Consider the following 18,896-nt stretch of genomic DNA (forward strand, 5'->3'; position numbering starts at 1 on the left):
AGGGTAGCTGTCAAATCCAATGAAATAGTAGGCGTCGGTGGCCTTAGTGAACCATGTCAAGAAAGACATCAATAGAACGATAAGTAGGCGTCAGTGGCCTCAGAAAATCACTTGTAAAGCCAAGGGTAGCTGTCAAATCCAATGAATTAATAGGCGTCGGTGGCCTCAGTGAATTGAATGTCAAGATAGACATTAATAAAACAATAAGTAGGCGTCAGTGGCCTCAGTGAATCAAATGTCAAGATAGACATTAATAAAACAATAAGTAGGCATCAGTGGCCTCAGTGAAACAAATGTCAAGATAGACATTAATAAATCAATTATGATACATACGTAAATGAAAATTGAATAGAGCGATTTACATAACCTGAATAAAATTTTGAAGAGGAGATGCAGCCAGGCAGACAGGCAATGACTCTGCAATACCCACAGAAACAGGACATCAGCAAGCGATGACATGATCTGGCCATGCGATGACAAGCATGGAAACGTCCACTACAGCAGGTGAATCCCCCAGTGGAAATGTAGGCTGGAGCAAGTAGAATTCCAAACGAATAATCTGATCTTCAAGTTGTGGAATTTTTGGATTGATTTCCAAACGGTAGAGATGATGAACTTGAAAGCTTGAGTTTCACGAGGTGAAGCCAATTGTAGAAGAATGGCAATTGAAGCCTACACGAGGTTGTAATTTTTGACAAAGTTTATCAGAGCAATATGCGAAGCAATCGATGAATAATTGAATCACAATTGAAGAATAGAATAAATGAATTAATTTGTAGAATAATTCACACTTTAAAAACGTTCTGTAGATCAAATAAATAGCGATGAACGCTCACACAAGGTCGTGAACCTTGCAAAGTTTATCAAAGCAAAAATGCGAAGCAATCGATGAATAATTGAATCACAATTGAAGAATAGAATAAATGAATTAATTTGTAGAATAATTCACACTTTAAAAACGTTCTGTAGATCAAATAAATAGCGATGAACGCTCACACGAGGTCGTGAACCTTGCAAAGTTTATCAAAGCAAAAATGCGAAGCAATTGATGAATAATTGAATCACAATTGAAGAATAGAATAAATGAATTAATTTGTAGAATAATTCACACTTTAAAAACGTTCTGTAGATCAAATAAATAGCGATGAACGCTCACACGAGGTTGCAATTTTTGACAAAGTTTATCAAAGGTTTAACAGAGTAAATGAGTGAAGAAATCGATGAATAATTGAATCACACTTGAAGAATAGAACAAACGAATTAATTTGTAGAATAATTCACACTTTAAAAACGTTTCGTAGGTCCGATGAATTCAGATGAAAAGTTTAGACCGGGCGCAGGATGCACACCCGACTAGGAACCATTGCAAAAGACATGGAAACACTACAATGCTCAATGAAAAAGGCAAAATGCCGGATGTGTTTGAAACGTAGGCAAAGCGCCCGCAACCGCATGGTGAAAAAGTAACAAATATCTAGAAAGTAAGATGCCTAAAGACAAGATTAAATTCCAAAAAATCGAATAGTAAAAATATTAAAATTGCAACGGCAAATAATCCGACGAAAAAGTACGAATAAAAGTATAGAAAACCAGCTTGACTAAAGCAGTGTCGAAGAACCGACTGTGACGTCACTGGTCAGCGCAGACGCACAATGACGACATGATGTCTATGTAGTAGCGGAACGAGTAACAAGTGGAACCATTCCAATAAATGCTTTGTCAGATTTTACACTCTCATAATTTCACCTGTACTTATCTCTTCAAGTTTGAAACACCCTTTATTGAGATCATCTCTTACTATGTAAGGTCCACAATATTTAGGACACAGCTTGGCAGAAAACTTCTTCAGCTTGCTCGACAAAATGTAATTTTGAATTACAACTAGATCATCAACCTTGAATTTCTTAGCAATGTTGAAATGAGAAATATAATACTCAGTAAGATTCTTAGATAAGTTTGGCTTATATTTTCCAAATCTCAAATCATTTCTAGCAGATGACTGAATGTCATCTGACCACATTCTAGCAATGAATTTCTCTTTAAATTCTTCAAAATAATTAACATCAAAACGGATGAAAATCCACCAATCACGATGAGCAAAATTTGAATTAAAATTGTTTTCCAAAATACCTTTAATTTTGATCCAGTTTGTGATTTCATTTCTCTCAAGATACTCGGTCAAGTTTAATAAGAAATGTATTGGATTCTTTTTGTCAATTTGCATTTGGAATTCAAACCTATCGAAAATACTATTGTTACCAGTATGATTACACATCGGTTTTGTTGACATGCTAATTTTATTTATGTTTTTCCTAACCTCAGTTATAGCAGCTGTATTTTCTTGACAATCTATTTTCAAAGAGGATAATACCTTGATTTCCTTGTCTACTTTTTCGTTTAATTCTACAACCTCTTTTTCAACATGCTTAATACTTTCACTATTTTCTACATTGATAGCATCTTGTGTCATATTTTGTTGCTCAACTATGATCTTATTTTTATTTACTCTTTCATTAACATCATCGACCCTATCAGAAACTTGAATGATTTTGTTTTGCATTGATTTTTCTACATCTAACATTGATATTTTAAGATCATTAGTTTTCTGCTGTAGATGACCTATTTCTTTGTGATTTTTACTTAATGTATCATTTATCTCTTTAATTTTCTGCTTTGTATTAACCTTCTCTAGTCTTATGCTAGCAAATTCTTGCTTCATATCATCAAACCTAGCACTTTGATCTTGTTTCAAATTATCAATCTTAGCATTTTGCTCATTAATCTTAGCATTTTGCTTATCAAACCTAGCATTTAGCTCATCAAATCTAGCATTTTGTCTATCAAACTTTTGTGTTAAGAACGCTATAAGATTTAGATCATTTTTAGCTCCTACCATACTTGTTTCATTTGATATTTCTACTACTTCCTCATGAATTGTTACATTTGAAACGTTTTCACTTACAGCTACACTATCATTTGAGTCATTGTTTAAGGTTAGGTCTAAATCTTGAGATTTTTCATCTAAATTTTGAATGTTTTCACTGAATAAAACTTCATTATTTTTATTGTTCTCCATCTTGCTACTGCGTAAGAAATATTTACTCATTAGAACCTGAACTTTCTCGAACCGATTTCCCACTCAGCAGCATCTCCCATTCACAATCTATCAAGATATCTATCCTACCAATAATTTTTTATAACCAGGGATATATTTTGTAGTTTCGGTCCCACACCAGGGCGTACCATTTGCCGTTCTACCAATTTATCCTAAATAGGTTGAATAGCATTTTTCACCTATCAACCTAAAGAAAGTTATCAGCTCCAAAATGGTAAATTCGTGATAAATTATGAATAGATCTATTGCTAATGAATAGGAAATCCAGTTTTCAGAGCAAATCAACTTATAATCTTCATAAGAATTTTGGCAATATACAACACAAATCCACAAAACAATACCTTACAACACTTAAACATATAGCATCATTACAAGCTAAAATACTTATCCATTTATATAGTTGAAAACACCGGCTATAGGCTTGTAGACACACAAATCAAATTATACAAAATTAGAACACTGTTCAAATCTCAAATTAAAGCATTATAAATTTCAATTAAACAGAAAAATATTCAGAGAGCACAAAACAATTTCCATAGCCAGCCACCATTTTTTTTTGAGAAGGGCTTACAAAGATAGCATTTTAGATGAAGCCAAAAACAGTGATGACGTTATGAACACATCATCGATATTAAATTCCAAAAAATTATAAATTACAAGTTTAGAATTTACATTTTACATTTGTTCTCAATAAAACTTTATTTCAAAACTGTTATTTTAAATTTATTTATCCTCTATGCTATTTATAATGATCTGTTAATTCTGTTAACTCTGTTTTGGTGATACCATGGAATGTGCAACACAATAAATTATTTATGATAAATTCTCAGTTAAAAGTTGTCCGCATATCGATTTCTCTGATATATTTACTATCAAGTTTTATAGATCTCGAATTGAAGATTCGATTTTAATCGAGAAAAAATATAATATTACAGTAGATATAATACTGTAACTTTCAGCATAAGTTATTGGTCAAATACTCTACCTTTTGATGTACAACTGAATATCAACCCCTCATAAGGAGGTGACTTAGGGACTGTAATTCGAATATTTTGAATTTTAACAGTCATTGTGTAGCACATAATTTTCAAGGCCTTTCTAAAACAAGAATAAAAATGTTCTATGATACTTTTATCCAAAATGGCGGGTGATTGAAGTCTTAGTTTTTAAAGAAATAATAATTGATAAAGTTCAATCACCCGCTATTTTGGATAAAAGTATCAAGAAAATTCTTATTGGTGTTACCTTTCTTGTTTCAAAAAGGCCTTTAAAATAATTATGTACCACACAATGGGTTTAAAACATTTTAAATATTCGAGTTACAACCCCTAAGTCACCCCCTTATGAGGGGTTGAAATTCAGTTGTACGTCAGAAGGTAGAGTATTTGACCGATAACTTATCCTGAAAGTTACAGGAATCGGTATTATATCTACCTACAACAGTCTCCAATTCATTGAAGGGCTCATATACATTTATGATTCACTCTGTATACTACTAGACGATAACGTTGAAGAAGCTTTTAATTGTTTATTGATCCTAGTTTACAATTTATGGTTGTCGATTCTATTCAACCTTTTTCAAATTTATCTTTTCTAATTACTTGGTTCAATCTTCTCAATTTTTTTATAATTCTTTTATTGATTCAGTGATATACAATTTATTACTTTTTAAAATAATTTGGTGGAGAACTAACGGGCACAGCCCAAAACTGTTCCTCCTCTCCGAATTTTGATTCATTAATTAAGTCGTTCTGATCATTCTACTAGGTTCTTCTTCTATAAATGTTTTATAATTTTCTATGAGTTGTTGTGAAATCCCTATTAAAATCGTTAATCACTACTGTATCTGTTTTTCATCTACGAATCACTATTCTTCTTTGCTACTAAAATCACTGTTCCGCTTTTCTAATATATTTTAAGATATACTTAAAATAGGATAATATATCAGAAGAGCTTGATCACAAACATGGAGGCTCATCATAATTTGAAAATCAATGCCATAATGTGCAGAGGGATCCAAAGAAATGTATAAGCCAACACACTTTGTCAAAAATCTTGGTAATGTACTGGAATTCGTACCGCCGTGCATTGTTTGAGCGACGTCTTTTAAAAGACATGTTAATCAATCCGTCCATTTGAAAAAGCTGACACTACACAATACGCGTCTCTAATCCTACAGTTTTCAACGTGGCCGTCTCGGGCAGCGCATGCGCTCTCAGCTAAACAAAGACACTCGACCACAGCTCAATATGTGATCAAATGAAAAAATAATGAAAACAATATATTTTAGTATGAACTTTTCATAGGTTGCGTATTAATAAGTTGGGATACGTGCTTCATCGCCTGAAGAAACGGCCTCTGAAACGGCCTTAAAGTTAACGACGATCTGAAACGGCGTCACAGTTTGCAAGCGGGCTATTCGCCACACAATTTTTTCACAAATCATTGAACTGCAATACAGAGTAAGATTCATAGTTATATGTTGTTATGTTTTCTTTACATTTACTGCCAATTAGTGTGTAAATTTTTGGATCCCTCTGTATAATGTCAACTTGAATGTCTCTGAGTCAACTGAGAGTCCATCAATCATCTCTCAACAGCAATATAATCAAACTCACAATATTAGTATGTTGCTATTGTTAAATTATCACTGAAACTGTTAACATTGTGCACCACGCACAATGAAAACTTTATACTGGTGGCATTTCTCAGGGTATTTCGATTTGGATACCATCAAGTTACCAAGAAGTCAACAAGAAATTTTTAGGATAAATTCACCAATATATTGTACATCACATGACATGATTTTTCAAAATATTAAATTTGAAAATGATTCAATTTTAAAAATAGCCCAATTCAAGTTATTGTCAGTTTTCTGTATAATTTGTAATCAATTTCCCTAGAAATGATATTTTGAGAAGTCAAATATGTCATTGGATGAACAATATCTTGGAGAATGTATCCTCAAATCCGATGGATTTATTTGCTACTAATTATCTCAAAAAGCACCAATGGTAAAAAATTATTCTAAGAAATTTATCCAATTTAGTTGAGTTAGTATCTTGGGTATAGTATCCAAATCGAAATACTCTGTGAAATGCCACCAGTAACAAGTGGTTTGCATTTAGTATTGTTATTGTGGTGGCAGGGGGAGCGGGAGTCACCACGTGCGCACATCCACCAGATGCGGCTGGTGAAGTCGCCGGCCGAACAGGGGCTGATGCAACGAGCCTGTCAGATCGCGAGCGAAGCGATCGTTGCCGGCATGGCGGCCACGGGGCGCGTGGCCTTGACCGAACATCAGCTGTTCGCCACACTCGACTATGAGTGCCGCATGCGTGGCGCCGAGTGGCTCGCCTATCCGCCAGTCGTCGCCACCGGCAACAATGCCACCATAATACACTACATCAACAACACCCAGCACATGAGGCATGGCCAGCTGGTGCTTGTCGATTCAGGTATCATTTTATTCTAACACAATGCTTTTCGACTCAAATCAGGGCTTCTAAGATTCTTAAAAGTATTATTCATCTGAGAAAAAACATAACAAATCAATGCATGATTCAACTATTTATTTCCAACTGCAATCAAGGTATGGTCAATTTTGTTTTAGAAAGCATCACTAGTATGAATGATGAGTGAGTTATTCAAGTTTTTTGATATTAAGTGTGATTCAATGATGGTGTAATGTGAACATTCAAACCGCGCGTCACTCAATAACTTTACAAGTTAAGTGCAATGAATTGAAATAATGTTATTATAATTGAATATTTATTAAAACAAATTAAAATAGGACTAAATAATATTTATAATATAACATTACCAAAAACATTAACTATAAACTGCAACTGCACAAATATTGAGTATATATGAAATGTAACTAAATAAATTCATTCTTTATTACAAACTTAAACCTAAAAAACTAATATAAAAATATTTACAACGGATTATAATTTACTTTATCTTAATCAGAATTATAAGAATTAATGATTTGTTATAATATATTTTATTCAATTTTGAGGTTAGAATGTCTTATTGGTGGGTTCTCATGGCTCATACTTCTTCTTGTTTGAGAGCTGGTAAAGGAAACATCAATTGTTTGGGGTATGAAATCTGGGTATGAAACTTATTTTATATTATACTCATTTAGTAGTTATAAGGGCCCAGTTAGTTGTTATGAGTCACTTCTCCTTTGTAAATGTAGTATTAAGATCTTAAATGATGGAATACAATGCAAAATCATTCTTGTACTTTGGGCTAAAGACGCCAGTAGAATAAATACTATTATTGGAATCAATAGCTGTTTGTCTTACCGAACCTTCAACATCATTTTTATTACATTATATAACAATAAGAATCATTTTCCCGAACTGAATGGAACGTTTCAGAAGTACCTAAATGGTAAGTGTTTGGGTCTATTGTACCCAGTATTGTGAAAGAACTAGGTTCGGAAGAGCGCATTCCTCTTCAACTCTTGAAGAAAGTAGGAGAGGTGTGCCGCAATGGATTAATTTAATTGATATGTTATTTTATATATTTTTCCTCTGTCATGTAATCCATGTAATTTAACATGAGAGAACACTTACAATATGGAAAAAGTTCGTTATATACTTGGATTATTCTTCTTAAACTATCATGCAGCATATAGATAGAGATTTTATAATAATATTTCATTGAACGATGATGATCTAAGCTGTCCATGATGGTGTTGATGATAGTGTGTTGAATGGTGCGGTGTGTTTGCAGGTTGTGAATACCACGGCTATGCTAGTGACATAACCAGGACGTGGCCGGTGAATGGGAAGTTCAGTTCAGCGCAAACAGTGCTGTACGAGTTGGTGCTTGAGTTGCAGCTGGAAGTGATCGATTTGTGCCGCGATATGCCGTCTCTCGACAATCTCTTCCAATACATGTGTCGATCACTGGGCAAAAAGTTGAAAGAAGCTGGTGTCTTGTCATCTACGATACCATCTGAAAATCTTGCAAAGGTGAATATTATTTTATAGACTAGTTCATTGTTATTTACTATATAATATACTCTGTAAGGTAACCCAAATTTAGCATTCTCAAATCTCTCTGTAAACTATGATTTTTTGAGAAAACGCCAGCACCTGATTTTAATCACTCAATTATTTCAAAATCTGTTACTTTCCACTATACTTCCTAGTCCAGTCAAATGGTCGTTTTTCAGGAAACAGCCCCGAAAGAATTTTTCTCGACGGTTCTATATGTATTTTGGGGCGCTGAATTTGAATCCGAAATTTGCTGACACGCCAGAGGGCGGCTTCACCACCAAAACCCCCAAAAACCCCAAAATTTCAGACTTTTTTTTACATTTCTCATTCAATCTCGAAAACCTTGAGTTTCTCAAGAAAAATCATTCAGGTCAAAATTAAAGAAAATAGAATTTCCAATAAAGTGAGTGGTTGCGCAGGACTCTACCGTTTTTTGTTCCGGAGCTACGAATTTTCAAAAAAGGGGTATTTTTTAAGGGTTTTTCAAAATTATGCAAACTTACCACTTTCACCCTATACAACTTGGATATTTCACTAGTAATGATGAAAAACCACACATCACGTGAAAGAGCAATTAATTCTGAACAGGATTACTTGAAAATTTTCAAATTTAGTAGAGGGGGAGGAGGGGGGACACCCAAAAATAAATAACATCATTCAGTAAAAATACAAATTTTTCATTATAATACCTTTTCAAGACCTCCCTAACAAAAAAAAACATATTTCGGCTGAAATCATCAGAAGAAGGTTTTTCTATGAGAATCACCCGTTAGATATACTCAATTCCATTATTTCCGGGTGGGGGGGGGGCACCCATAAGGATACGTCAAGGATCAAAACTTTAAACACTTATAACTTTTGACAGAATGATCAGATCAGATCTCCTTGTTCTACGGCTCATTCTTCTCAGCTCGTCAAGGCGATTCAAAATCATGTATCATAACTTAAATTTGATGAAAAAATAAAAAAATCCTCTCTTAGTGTATTTTAGCCCATATTTAAATACACAGAAAAATGTCCAATTTCTATATTCAAAACTGTGTATCTCGGTAACCCGAAATGAATAAAAATTGTACTTGGTCTTGATTTAAAGAACAGAATCTCCTCTTTCATGTCAGGTGAGTTTTGTAAAAATATGATCATGAAGTAAGATACGTTTGTTTCAAAAAATCAAGAAATTTGCGATATTTTCCTCATTTTTACAGTCTTGACAGTTTTTCGATAATAAACAGTCATGCAAGATGGATTTAAGACAACGCAGCTTATAGAGAATGTAATTCTCTTTCATTTGAGACCAATCGCAAGTTTCTATCATGTATCTCACTCGTTTTAGAGACTCTTGAATAACAGTGAAATCGCAAAAAAAATGAGAAAATGAAAATAATCATTGTTTAAATCGGTTGTAACTTTTGAACTGTATTAGAATAAAAAAAACTATTCATGGTAGCGAAAAGAGGAGAAAATTCTCTACAACCTTGACTACTTTTTGGATATTTTGTCTGAAGTATTTCACAAGATACGCAACTTTGAATATGCGAAAAATTTGTGATACGTTAATCATTTTCACAGTCTCGCATACTCAAAGTTGTGTATCTTGTAGAATACTTCAGATAAAAAAATCCAAAAAGTAGTCAAGGTTGTAGAGAATTTTTTCCTCTTTTCGCTACTATGGGCTATGGACTATATACACTAAGTGAGGATTTTTTTATTTTTTCATCAAATTTAAGTTATGATACATGATTTTGAAACGCCTTGACGACCAGAGATGAATGACAAGGAGATCTGATCATTCTGTCAAAAGTTATAAGTGTTTAAAGTTTTGATCCTTGACGTATCCTTATGGGTGCCCCCCCCCCCACCCGGAAATAATGGAATTGAGTGTATCTAACGGGTGATTCTCATAGAAAAAAACCTTCTGATGATTTGAGCCGAAATATGTTTTTTTTTCTTAGGAAGGTCTGGAAAAGGTATTATAATGAAAAATTTGTATTTTTACTGAATAATGTTTTCTATTTTTGGGTGTTCCCCCTCCTCCCCCTCTACTAAATTTGAAAATTACCAAGTAATCCTGTTCAGAATTAATTGCTCTTCCACGTGATGTGTGGTTTTTCATTATTACTAGTGAAATATCCAAGTTGTATAGGGTGAAAGTGGTGAGTTTGCATAATTTTGAAAAACCCTTTGAAAATACCCTTTTTTGAAAATTTGTAGCTCCGGAACCAAAAACGGTAGAGTCCTGCGTGACAACTCACTTTATTGCAAATTCTATTTTCTTTAATTTTGACCTGAATGATTTTTCTTGAGAAACTCAAGGTTTTCGAGATTGAATGAGAAATTTAAAAAAAGTCTGATATTTTGGGGGTTTTGGGGGTGAAGCCGCCCTCTGACGTGTCAGCAAATTCCGGATTCGAATTCAGCGCCCCAAAATACATATAGAACCGTTGAGAAAAATTCTTTCGGGGCTGTTTCCTGAAAAACGACCATTCGACTGGACTATCTCTTATTTTTCAATTGTTAGCCCAGTCAATGAAGGTCTAAAAAAGCAGTTTCGATCCGAAAATTAAATAAAAGCTCAATTCCCCACCATCGATAGAACCCTCTTAGAGGGTCATTCTCCCAAAAGTCCCAAGAAATCCCCTTGGAGCTTTCTGCCCCAACCCCCCAAAACATGAAAAATGCAGGTAAACACGGGAAATCAATTATCTCTGTAACCATTGATCAGAAACAGTTCTATTATATGCCATTCGATTCGTTACATTATGGGTTACAATATTGGTTATATTCATTTTTTCAATAAAATCAACAGTTTTCTTGATAAAATAATATATATGTAAAATTTCAGGGGGTTTGTGATTTGATGTTTTTGTTTTCTTCGATTAACTTCGAAACAAGTAGTTTTGAAGGAAAATGAGACAAATAATTGATGTAGCCACTGTCATTGCAAATCCATTGATGTATATTGTTATGTATTTGCGATTCGATTTGACGCTGTGGAGGGGGAAACAGTCGATGCGGAACGGCGCGGCTGACTCTCTTAGCCATAGTAAACAGCAAACTGGAAATCAAATATCTCTGTAACCATTAATCGGAAAAAAATCTGTCATATGTCATTCGATTCGTTACATTATGGACTAAAATATTAGTTGTATCCATTTCCTCAATGAATCAAACAATTTCCTTGATAGAATAATATATATGTAAAAATTGAGGGGTTTTCGATTTGATTTTTGTTTTCTCCGATGAACTTCAAAGCAAATAATCTAAAGAAAATTAGACAATTAATTAATGTAGCCACATTCATTGCGAATCCATTGATGTATATTGTTATGTATTTGCGATTCAAGTTGACGCTGTGGAAGGGGAAACAGTCGACGCGGTACGGCGTGGCTGACTCTCTTCACCATAGTAAACAGTAAAATACAGTAGTAGGCCTACTGCTTTCTAAGTTGCATCTTATTCACACTATGGCGCTCGAAACAATCAATTTTGTCTATTGTTTTGACATGCAATGAAACTAATTTTTCACATTTTAATTCTCTAAATTCTCTAAAATCATTTTGTTGTTATATATGTGCTAAATCATGCATTCTATGACAGACAAAGATATTGTTTGCAACCGATAAAATATTCATACTATTACATGATATAATACATATTTAAAATATGTGTGTATGATCATAATTCTATGCTAAAATTTATCATAAGTTATGAATGTCAAAAACTGAGATAAATCATAGATTAGTCTACAATAGTGTTAACAGTGGCAATTTCCTGAAAAATCATAGCGTGCAGTGTTTGCTGTTTCTCTACAGTAGTTGATATTCTCCAAGCCAGATTGATAATATACCTTCAGTTTAGCCAAATATATATGACGGCTGAGGCATAAAAAAATTAATACATTGGGCTTATTGAGTTGAAACTTTCTATGATTCTCTCTGTAAAGTAGCTTATCTTCCGTTCTTACTAGTTGAATCTACATTATTTAGACAGTCCAATATGAAAATTCAGTAGATTCTAAAGATGAAAGCCATGCAAACATACAAATTAAGGAAGAGTAAGCATGCATAAAAGTTAGGAAAATCATGAAAGTGTTTCACATTTAACCACAAAGTACCCTACTGTATAAGATTAATTGAAAGATGATTCATCATCTTCTATTATTTTTGTTAACATATCGATTTTTCACCTCCACTCGCATCTTGTCATTCATTACACAAGGTTGGCAGAAGCTTTTCTTTATGTCGATTAATTTTGATTGAAATTGATCTCGATTAGGGCACCAAAAGAATAAATCATTTTCTATTTGAAGCATCCAAATTAAATCAATTGAACATGATTTCTTATGACTTAGCATTCACAGATTTAGTTGGGTGAAGCTATTTGAAAAATGTACCTGATTATCAATTTTATGGTTTTATACCATTCTAGTTCATTGTGATCATTGAAGGGTTGAAATGATGAGTTAGTTCAAGTGAATTCTAGTACACAAGTATATTGTGCTTATAATGGGCTCTTCTTTATTTTCTATCGATGTTTTGCTCCAGTAGGTAGAGAAAATTTGAAATGTTGGTTTTACATTTTATAAGCTTTATAAATAATATAAATTAACGGTGATATTTAGTAACATTTGTTAATATTTGAACCGAATGTGCAACAAATTAATCTACTTTCAGCTTGAAAATTTACAACTTATTAGGAGTACAGTGTTATCATATAGTATCTCAGGTAGGCCCACCCATTTATTTTTTTTGTTCACGTGATCTGATGATATTCATTCCATTATTAGTGTTTAAATTATAAAGAGTGATGAAACAAGATAAAACACAAGAAAAGCTATGAAAAGAAATTTTGAATCTTCATTTTTCACAAAATAAGGATAAGTTGAAGGAGTCGGACACATATATATCATGAAACTTCGTTGAAAAACATCAATATCTGAAACTAGAGTTATCAATTGTGTTACCTTGACTGGTATGGAGAAGGCACACTTCAAATTAATATAATAAATTCTGTGAGCTAACAACGAAATCCTGATTTTTATCATGAGCATGGTTAAATCAAGAAAATTGTAATATTTTTTTAGAGTATTGAAAAGTGAAAATCTATATACAGCGCATGACAAGACAATAGACAAAATTAATTGTTTCGAGCGCCATAGTGTAAATGAGATGCAATGTAGACAGCAGTATTATACTGTTTACTATGGTGAAGGGAGTCAGCCGCGTCGGCTGTTTCCCCTTCCACAGCGTCAACTTGAATCGCAAATACATATAACAATATACATCAATGGATTCGCAATGAATGTGGCTACATTAATTATTCGTCACATTGTTCTTTAAAATTACTTGCTTCGAAGTTAAATGGAGAAAACAAAAAAATCAAATCGAAAAACCCCTAAATTTTTACATTATATTATTTTATCAAGGAAACTGTTCGATTTATTGAGGAAATGAATCCGACTAATATTGTAGTCCTTAATTTAACGAATCGAATGACATATGATAGATTTTTTTCCGATTAATGGTTACAGAGATAATTGATTTCCAGTTTGCTGTTTACTATGGCTAAGCCAGTCAGCCGCGCCGTTCCGCGTCGACTGTTTCCCCTTCCACGGCGTCAAATCGAATCGCAAATACATAACAATATACATCAAAGGATTTGCAATGAGAGTGGCTACATTAATTATTTGGCTCATTTTCCTTTAAAACTACTTGCTTTGAAGTTAATCGAAGAAAACAAAAAAATCAAATCGAAAAACCCCTAAATTTTTACATTATATTATTTTATCAAGAAAACTGTTAATTTTATTGAAAAAATGTATGACTAATATTGTAGTCCATAATATAACGAATCGAATGGCATATAATAGAACTGTTTCCGATCAATGGGTACAGAGATAATTGATTTTCCGTGATTACCTGCATTTTTCAACTTTGAGGGGGGCTAGGGGGGAAAGCTCCAAGGGGATTTCTTGGGACTTTTGGGAGAATGACCCTCTGGGAGGGTTCTATCGATGGTAAAAGATTCAGCTTTTTTTTAATTTTCGGATCGAAAAAACCTTTATTGACTGGGCTATGTGTATTGATAATATAAGAATACTCACTACTAAATAAGAAAAATGAAATTCTTCTATGTTGGACTGTATGCAATAACCTTGTATAAGGATGTGATGACATTGGTGCAGGTGCAAGCTTGGTTATGCTTGAATTGTGTAGAATTGAACTTTAGTGGCCCTCCGCTGACGGGCGAGGTCTGCAATCTTGGGCTGATACGGCACTCTTTCAACTTGTCATTAAATTGGCATTTATCTCCAACAACTTGAAAAAAATCCGTTATAACTTTAGGAGTTGAATGTTAAAAACTCTGGATTCGAGCTGAAATCTACTATATGAAAATTCACATCTCTCTTTTTTCCTCTATTACATCGCATTGTAGATTGTATTGTACTATGATATGCAATTCATATTCCATATATTATGAATAAAACTATTAGAAGATTTCGTCTGTACTATCATTCTACCGTACTATAACACTATTGGTGAAGTGTGTTTTCCAGATGGCTTTCGAGTTTTGCCCACATCATGTCAGCCATTACCTTGGCATGGATATACATGACACCGCAACAATAAAAAGGAGCATCAACTTAAAACCTGGAATGGTGGTCACTGTGGAACCAGGTCAGTTACTTCAATTACTATTCATCATGACTATGATATTATTCTCTCTTTCTCCAAGCAGCAAATCTAAAGCCGAAATCGAGCTCTGGCCTCAACCAAACATCGCCTCCACCCATCTCTATTCATCGCCGGTCTCTTCCATTCCCTTTATCATAACATTTCATCAGCATCCTTCCCCACTCTCTCCTTCCCCATCCTTCTATCGCTCTCTTGGTCTCCCAACAGGTCATCTGAGTGGTTTAATATACTCCTTTAATTAATGAATGAATAATAACTATGTCCTATATAAAAAATAGTTTATCTCATTGTTCATTTATCCTTATTCCGTATATTTTCTTACAATATTTCTATAAACTTTTCAACTATTTGGAATTAGTGGAGTAGATTGACATAATTACTCCTAGTTTAGTAGTTTACTTGGACTTGGTAATTTTTCTTTGAGCTGCTTGAGGTATTGTTTCAGCTTCATGTCCTTATATATCAGAAGACGTTTGTGAAACTAATCTAAATCTCTGTAATCGTTATAAAGGAATAAACATGCGATGATATAACTAGAAAAAAAACAATAAGTTCATGTGTACACGGTTTCTTTGCATTTTGAAGAATATTTGATAGAATATGATCACACGAACACTTTGCAAAATCTCTATTAGAGGAAATTGAAGTTAATAATGGTGGTTGAAGCTAAAAACGGGTGTTTTTCGAAATACAAGGAACATTATTATAATGTACCTGGAAATCTATCTGAGATAGAACGGTCATAGAAGTAAAGACGTCTTTTATCAGCACTTAATCACGGATAAATATTTCATAAAATGTTATATCCAATTGAACCGCAAAAATATTTTGAAATTATATTATTAGAAGTTCTATCCAATAAATTGGATGAGGAAATACAATAAAACTGAAATCTATCTTTCTGCATATTTATCCAGATCAGTGGTTCCCAAAAAGTGGTCCGCGAAAGCTCTGGAAATGGTCCGCGAGGAGCCCGAGGGAAGAAAAATTGATGCTTCAAGCGTTATTAGTTATAATCAATTTTCCTTTGAAAATGTTACACTAAACTTATCGGAAGTTCAAAATATGTTTCCAATCGGTCACAGAAGTGATAATTTCCAAATTTCCAATGCAATAAGATAGGACTATAAAATTTGTTTGGAATCTTAATGGCAGATTTGTACAATGTGATCGAGCTAGCCAATTAAATACATGACAGTCAATGGCCATACAATGGTAATATAGATATTGTAGACTAAACTAAATTTTGTAGGTTATAAGTCTTCTCCTCCGGAAATGTTTACTCAATGCTCAACCATTGAACTGAGAATGATATTATATTCTGCTTCTAGATATGAATGTGATCAATCTTAACTGCATCTTTTCTGTAAAAATGTGAAAAATAGATTTAATCCAGTTTTGACATTTTATTCTGAACAGCTATGTGCTTATTCATGAACACCATTATTTTATTGGCTTACAATAAAACCAGTTAATTTTTTCCAGGCGTTTACATAAATCAGAACAATACAGATGCTAGACCTGAATTCCGTGGATGTGGGATCAGGATTGAAGATGACATTCTTGTGACTGAGGGAGGCCCCATTGTACTGTCTGAATCTTGTCCTAAAGAGATCGCGGAAATTGAAAAAATTATGTCTTCCAAAAGTACAATAGAAAGTAGTTAAGATTATTTTGTTATATCTCAAATTATACACATGTTTTTATACATAATAAATAAACCTCTTCACATTTTCATTTGTCTATAAATCTCTACTCACACTGTCGCCCAGTCCTAGAACTTTAATGCCGTCTTACTTCTAATACATTAACTACTGTTTTGACAAAATAACTGTTTAGTATTGTCAAATTACTGTCAAGTATTATGTTTAATTATATATTAACATTACCTATGTATTTAAAGCTCTGAAACTTGACATTTAAATTCAATCCATCTTTTACTTCTCGTTTTCTTTAGTGATTTTATCATTGTTTATTGTGTGATTCAATCATTCAATATACAGATTCAACTTTGTTTACAATCAATAATAGTGTAAAATATTCATGGTAATGGGTGTTACAACCGCTCATCAGAATAGTGATTTTTTGTTTCGTAGCGAAGTGCGACAATGACAAGTTTCAACATCAGTCAGTCAGTCAGTCTCGACAGATTGCATGATTCAACATCAAATTAATATAGGAAGAAGTCTGTAACATAAATGAAAATCTTATTTACTGATGACTATTTGAAAAATTTCAAGAAAATCTGGCATTGATCTACAGAATATGAACTAAAATTTCCAGTTTTGAAAATAGCACTATAATGATTGTAACCTTTAGTGTTTAGACAATTAATTGACTTTTACTTCCTTGAAAATCCATACTAAGGAGAGTCTAAAGGTCAAAACTACAACTTGAGATTGATCGAAGGTTATGTATATTTTCTAATTTGAGTGATAGATCTTAGTTTCTATGGCCCTTTCTTCAGTCCAAACTCTCAAAGAGCATTCAACCTTCCAAAATCACAAGAATTTGTTTTCTCCCATTTTCTCAAATCTCAAATTTCTTCCTATTTCTACATTTTTGTTCAATAGATACACGGAAATGTTAAATCTCTGAAAATCAGGTCGTTTTCTTAGCTTCAAATTGATATGTCTTCAAGCGCTGTACGTCACTAAAGTAAATGTATTCTCAAGCGCCCTCAAAAGAAAACCTTGCATGATTTCTGGTGGGCTTTTCCATAGGCATGATGTATTAAGCAAGCTACAACTATAAAATCGGTTTTTTCATGACTACCGTACTTCATGATAAAGACTTGCAAATGGTCTCAATCTCTTCGTTTGAGCAAGCTGAATAAGAATATTGATGATGGAAACAACGAAAATAGACATCATCTTTGGAAAATTCAAGATTGCTGCCATAATTGAGAGAAATTTTTATAACGATTGTCATTCAGTTGAAGTTAGATATATCGAATTTATTCTACACAAAAGTGTTAAAAATTACCGGGGTGACAAAACTATAAAATTCCAGAGAAAATCTCATTTTCAGTTCTCTTTCCATGATTAATCTTGAAAAGCATGAATTATATTTTTTTCGGGGACAAAATGTCACTTTTCACCCTGTAAATGTATTTGCAGTAGACATTCAGTGATATTATTCAGACACTGTTGTAGAATATTTCCGAAGCTTCAAAATGACTTCTAGTTGGAGGCTGTAAGTCCACTTTCTATGATTGGATTGCAATCGTAAAAAAAGAAAAAAGTAGGTACAGTTTGCAGCTGAAAACACGTTTGTTTCTTATTATACTAATCCTAAGAAATTGAGACATATTCCACGGTTGTTACCCAAAAATTATCAAGGAGTGCCGGTTTTAGTACTTTTGCGCCTGGCTACCTTTCTGCTGATCCTCGATCAGTATACCGATTAGAGGTTTAAACGCGTTTACTCTAGACGTGGTTTAAATGTATCATGTGCATTTGGATCTTAGAAAACTATACAGTTCTATTGATTCACTTACACCATTACAAGTTGCGAATTTCAATATCAGTACCGTTCAGTAGTTCATGATCAAGTTCTCCAGAACTGGCTCACTATCTTTTTCCCCAGTTATTGTATGTGATGATCAATTTTCCGTTTGATAATCATAAAATTTATTATCTCTCAGTTATAATATAAAGCGGCACGAACTGGAATAGAATATCAATTCAAAACTACTGTGGTACGGTTCTCATTTTATTTCAATATACGAGTATTGAATAATTGAAAGCAATACAGTGTCTAGAACTCTTATTCTATCTAGTTATTCATTATTTTCTCGAAATATGTATATATTATCTGGTAAAGGTTCGATGTTGGGTTAATTTCTGTAAAAGTGCAGTAATAACTAATTAATTTATTTCACTGAATATTCAAAAGATTTAGCATTAAAATAAAGTCTAATTGAAACTTGTAAAGTTCTAAATTTACTGAATTTACCAAACTGGTAATAACTGTTGTAGGCCTAGATATGAAAATTTAATACGGTACCACATTTAAGTATTAGGTAGTCAAAAGTTGAAGAAGAATGAAAAATCAATTGAATAAAACTTC

At 33.2% G+C, this 18,896-nt stretch overlaps 1 protein-coding gene across 2 annotated transcripts in view; it reads left to right on the forward strand.

Moving 5' to 3' along the window:
- The window catches only part of LOC111053049 (xaa-Pro aminopeptidase 3), a 36,492-nt gene extending 19,930 nt beyond the window's left edge, over positions 1-16,562 (forward strand). The window contains exons 5-8 of one of the 2 annotated variants that reach the window (XM_022339878.2): positions 6,264-6,573; positions 7,862-8,103; positions 14,687-14,807; positions 16,311-16,562. In XM_022339878.2, the coding sequence (XP_022195570.2) occupies positions 6,264-6,573; positions 7,862-8,103; positions 14,687-14,807; positions 16,311-16,492 (855 nt within the window). In that variant the 3' untranslated portion in view covers positions 16,493-16,562. Of the gene's footprint in view, positions 1-6,263; positions 6,574-7,861; positions 8,104-14,674; positions 14,808-16,310 lie in introns of both variants that reach the window. The other variant, XM_039432431.1, reaches the window with a different exon arrangement.
- Positions 16,563-18,896: the final 2,334 nt, after the last annotated feature.

The sequence above is a fragment of the Nilaparvata lugens genome, chromosome 7 (assembly GCF_014356525.2).
Source record: "Nilaparvata lugens isolate BPH chromosome 7, ASM1435652v1, whole genome shotgun sequence".
NCBI lineage: Eukaryota > Metazoa > Arthropoda > Insecta > Hemiptera > Delphacidae > Nilaparvata > Nilaparvata lugens.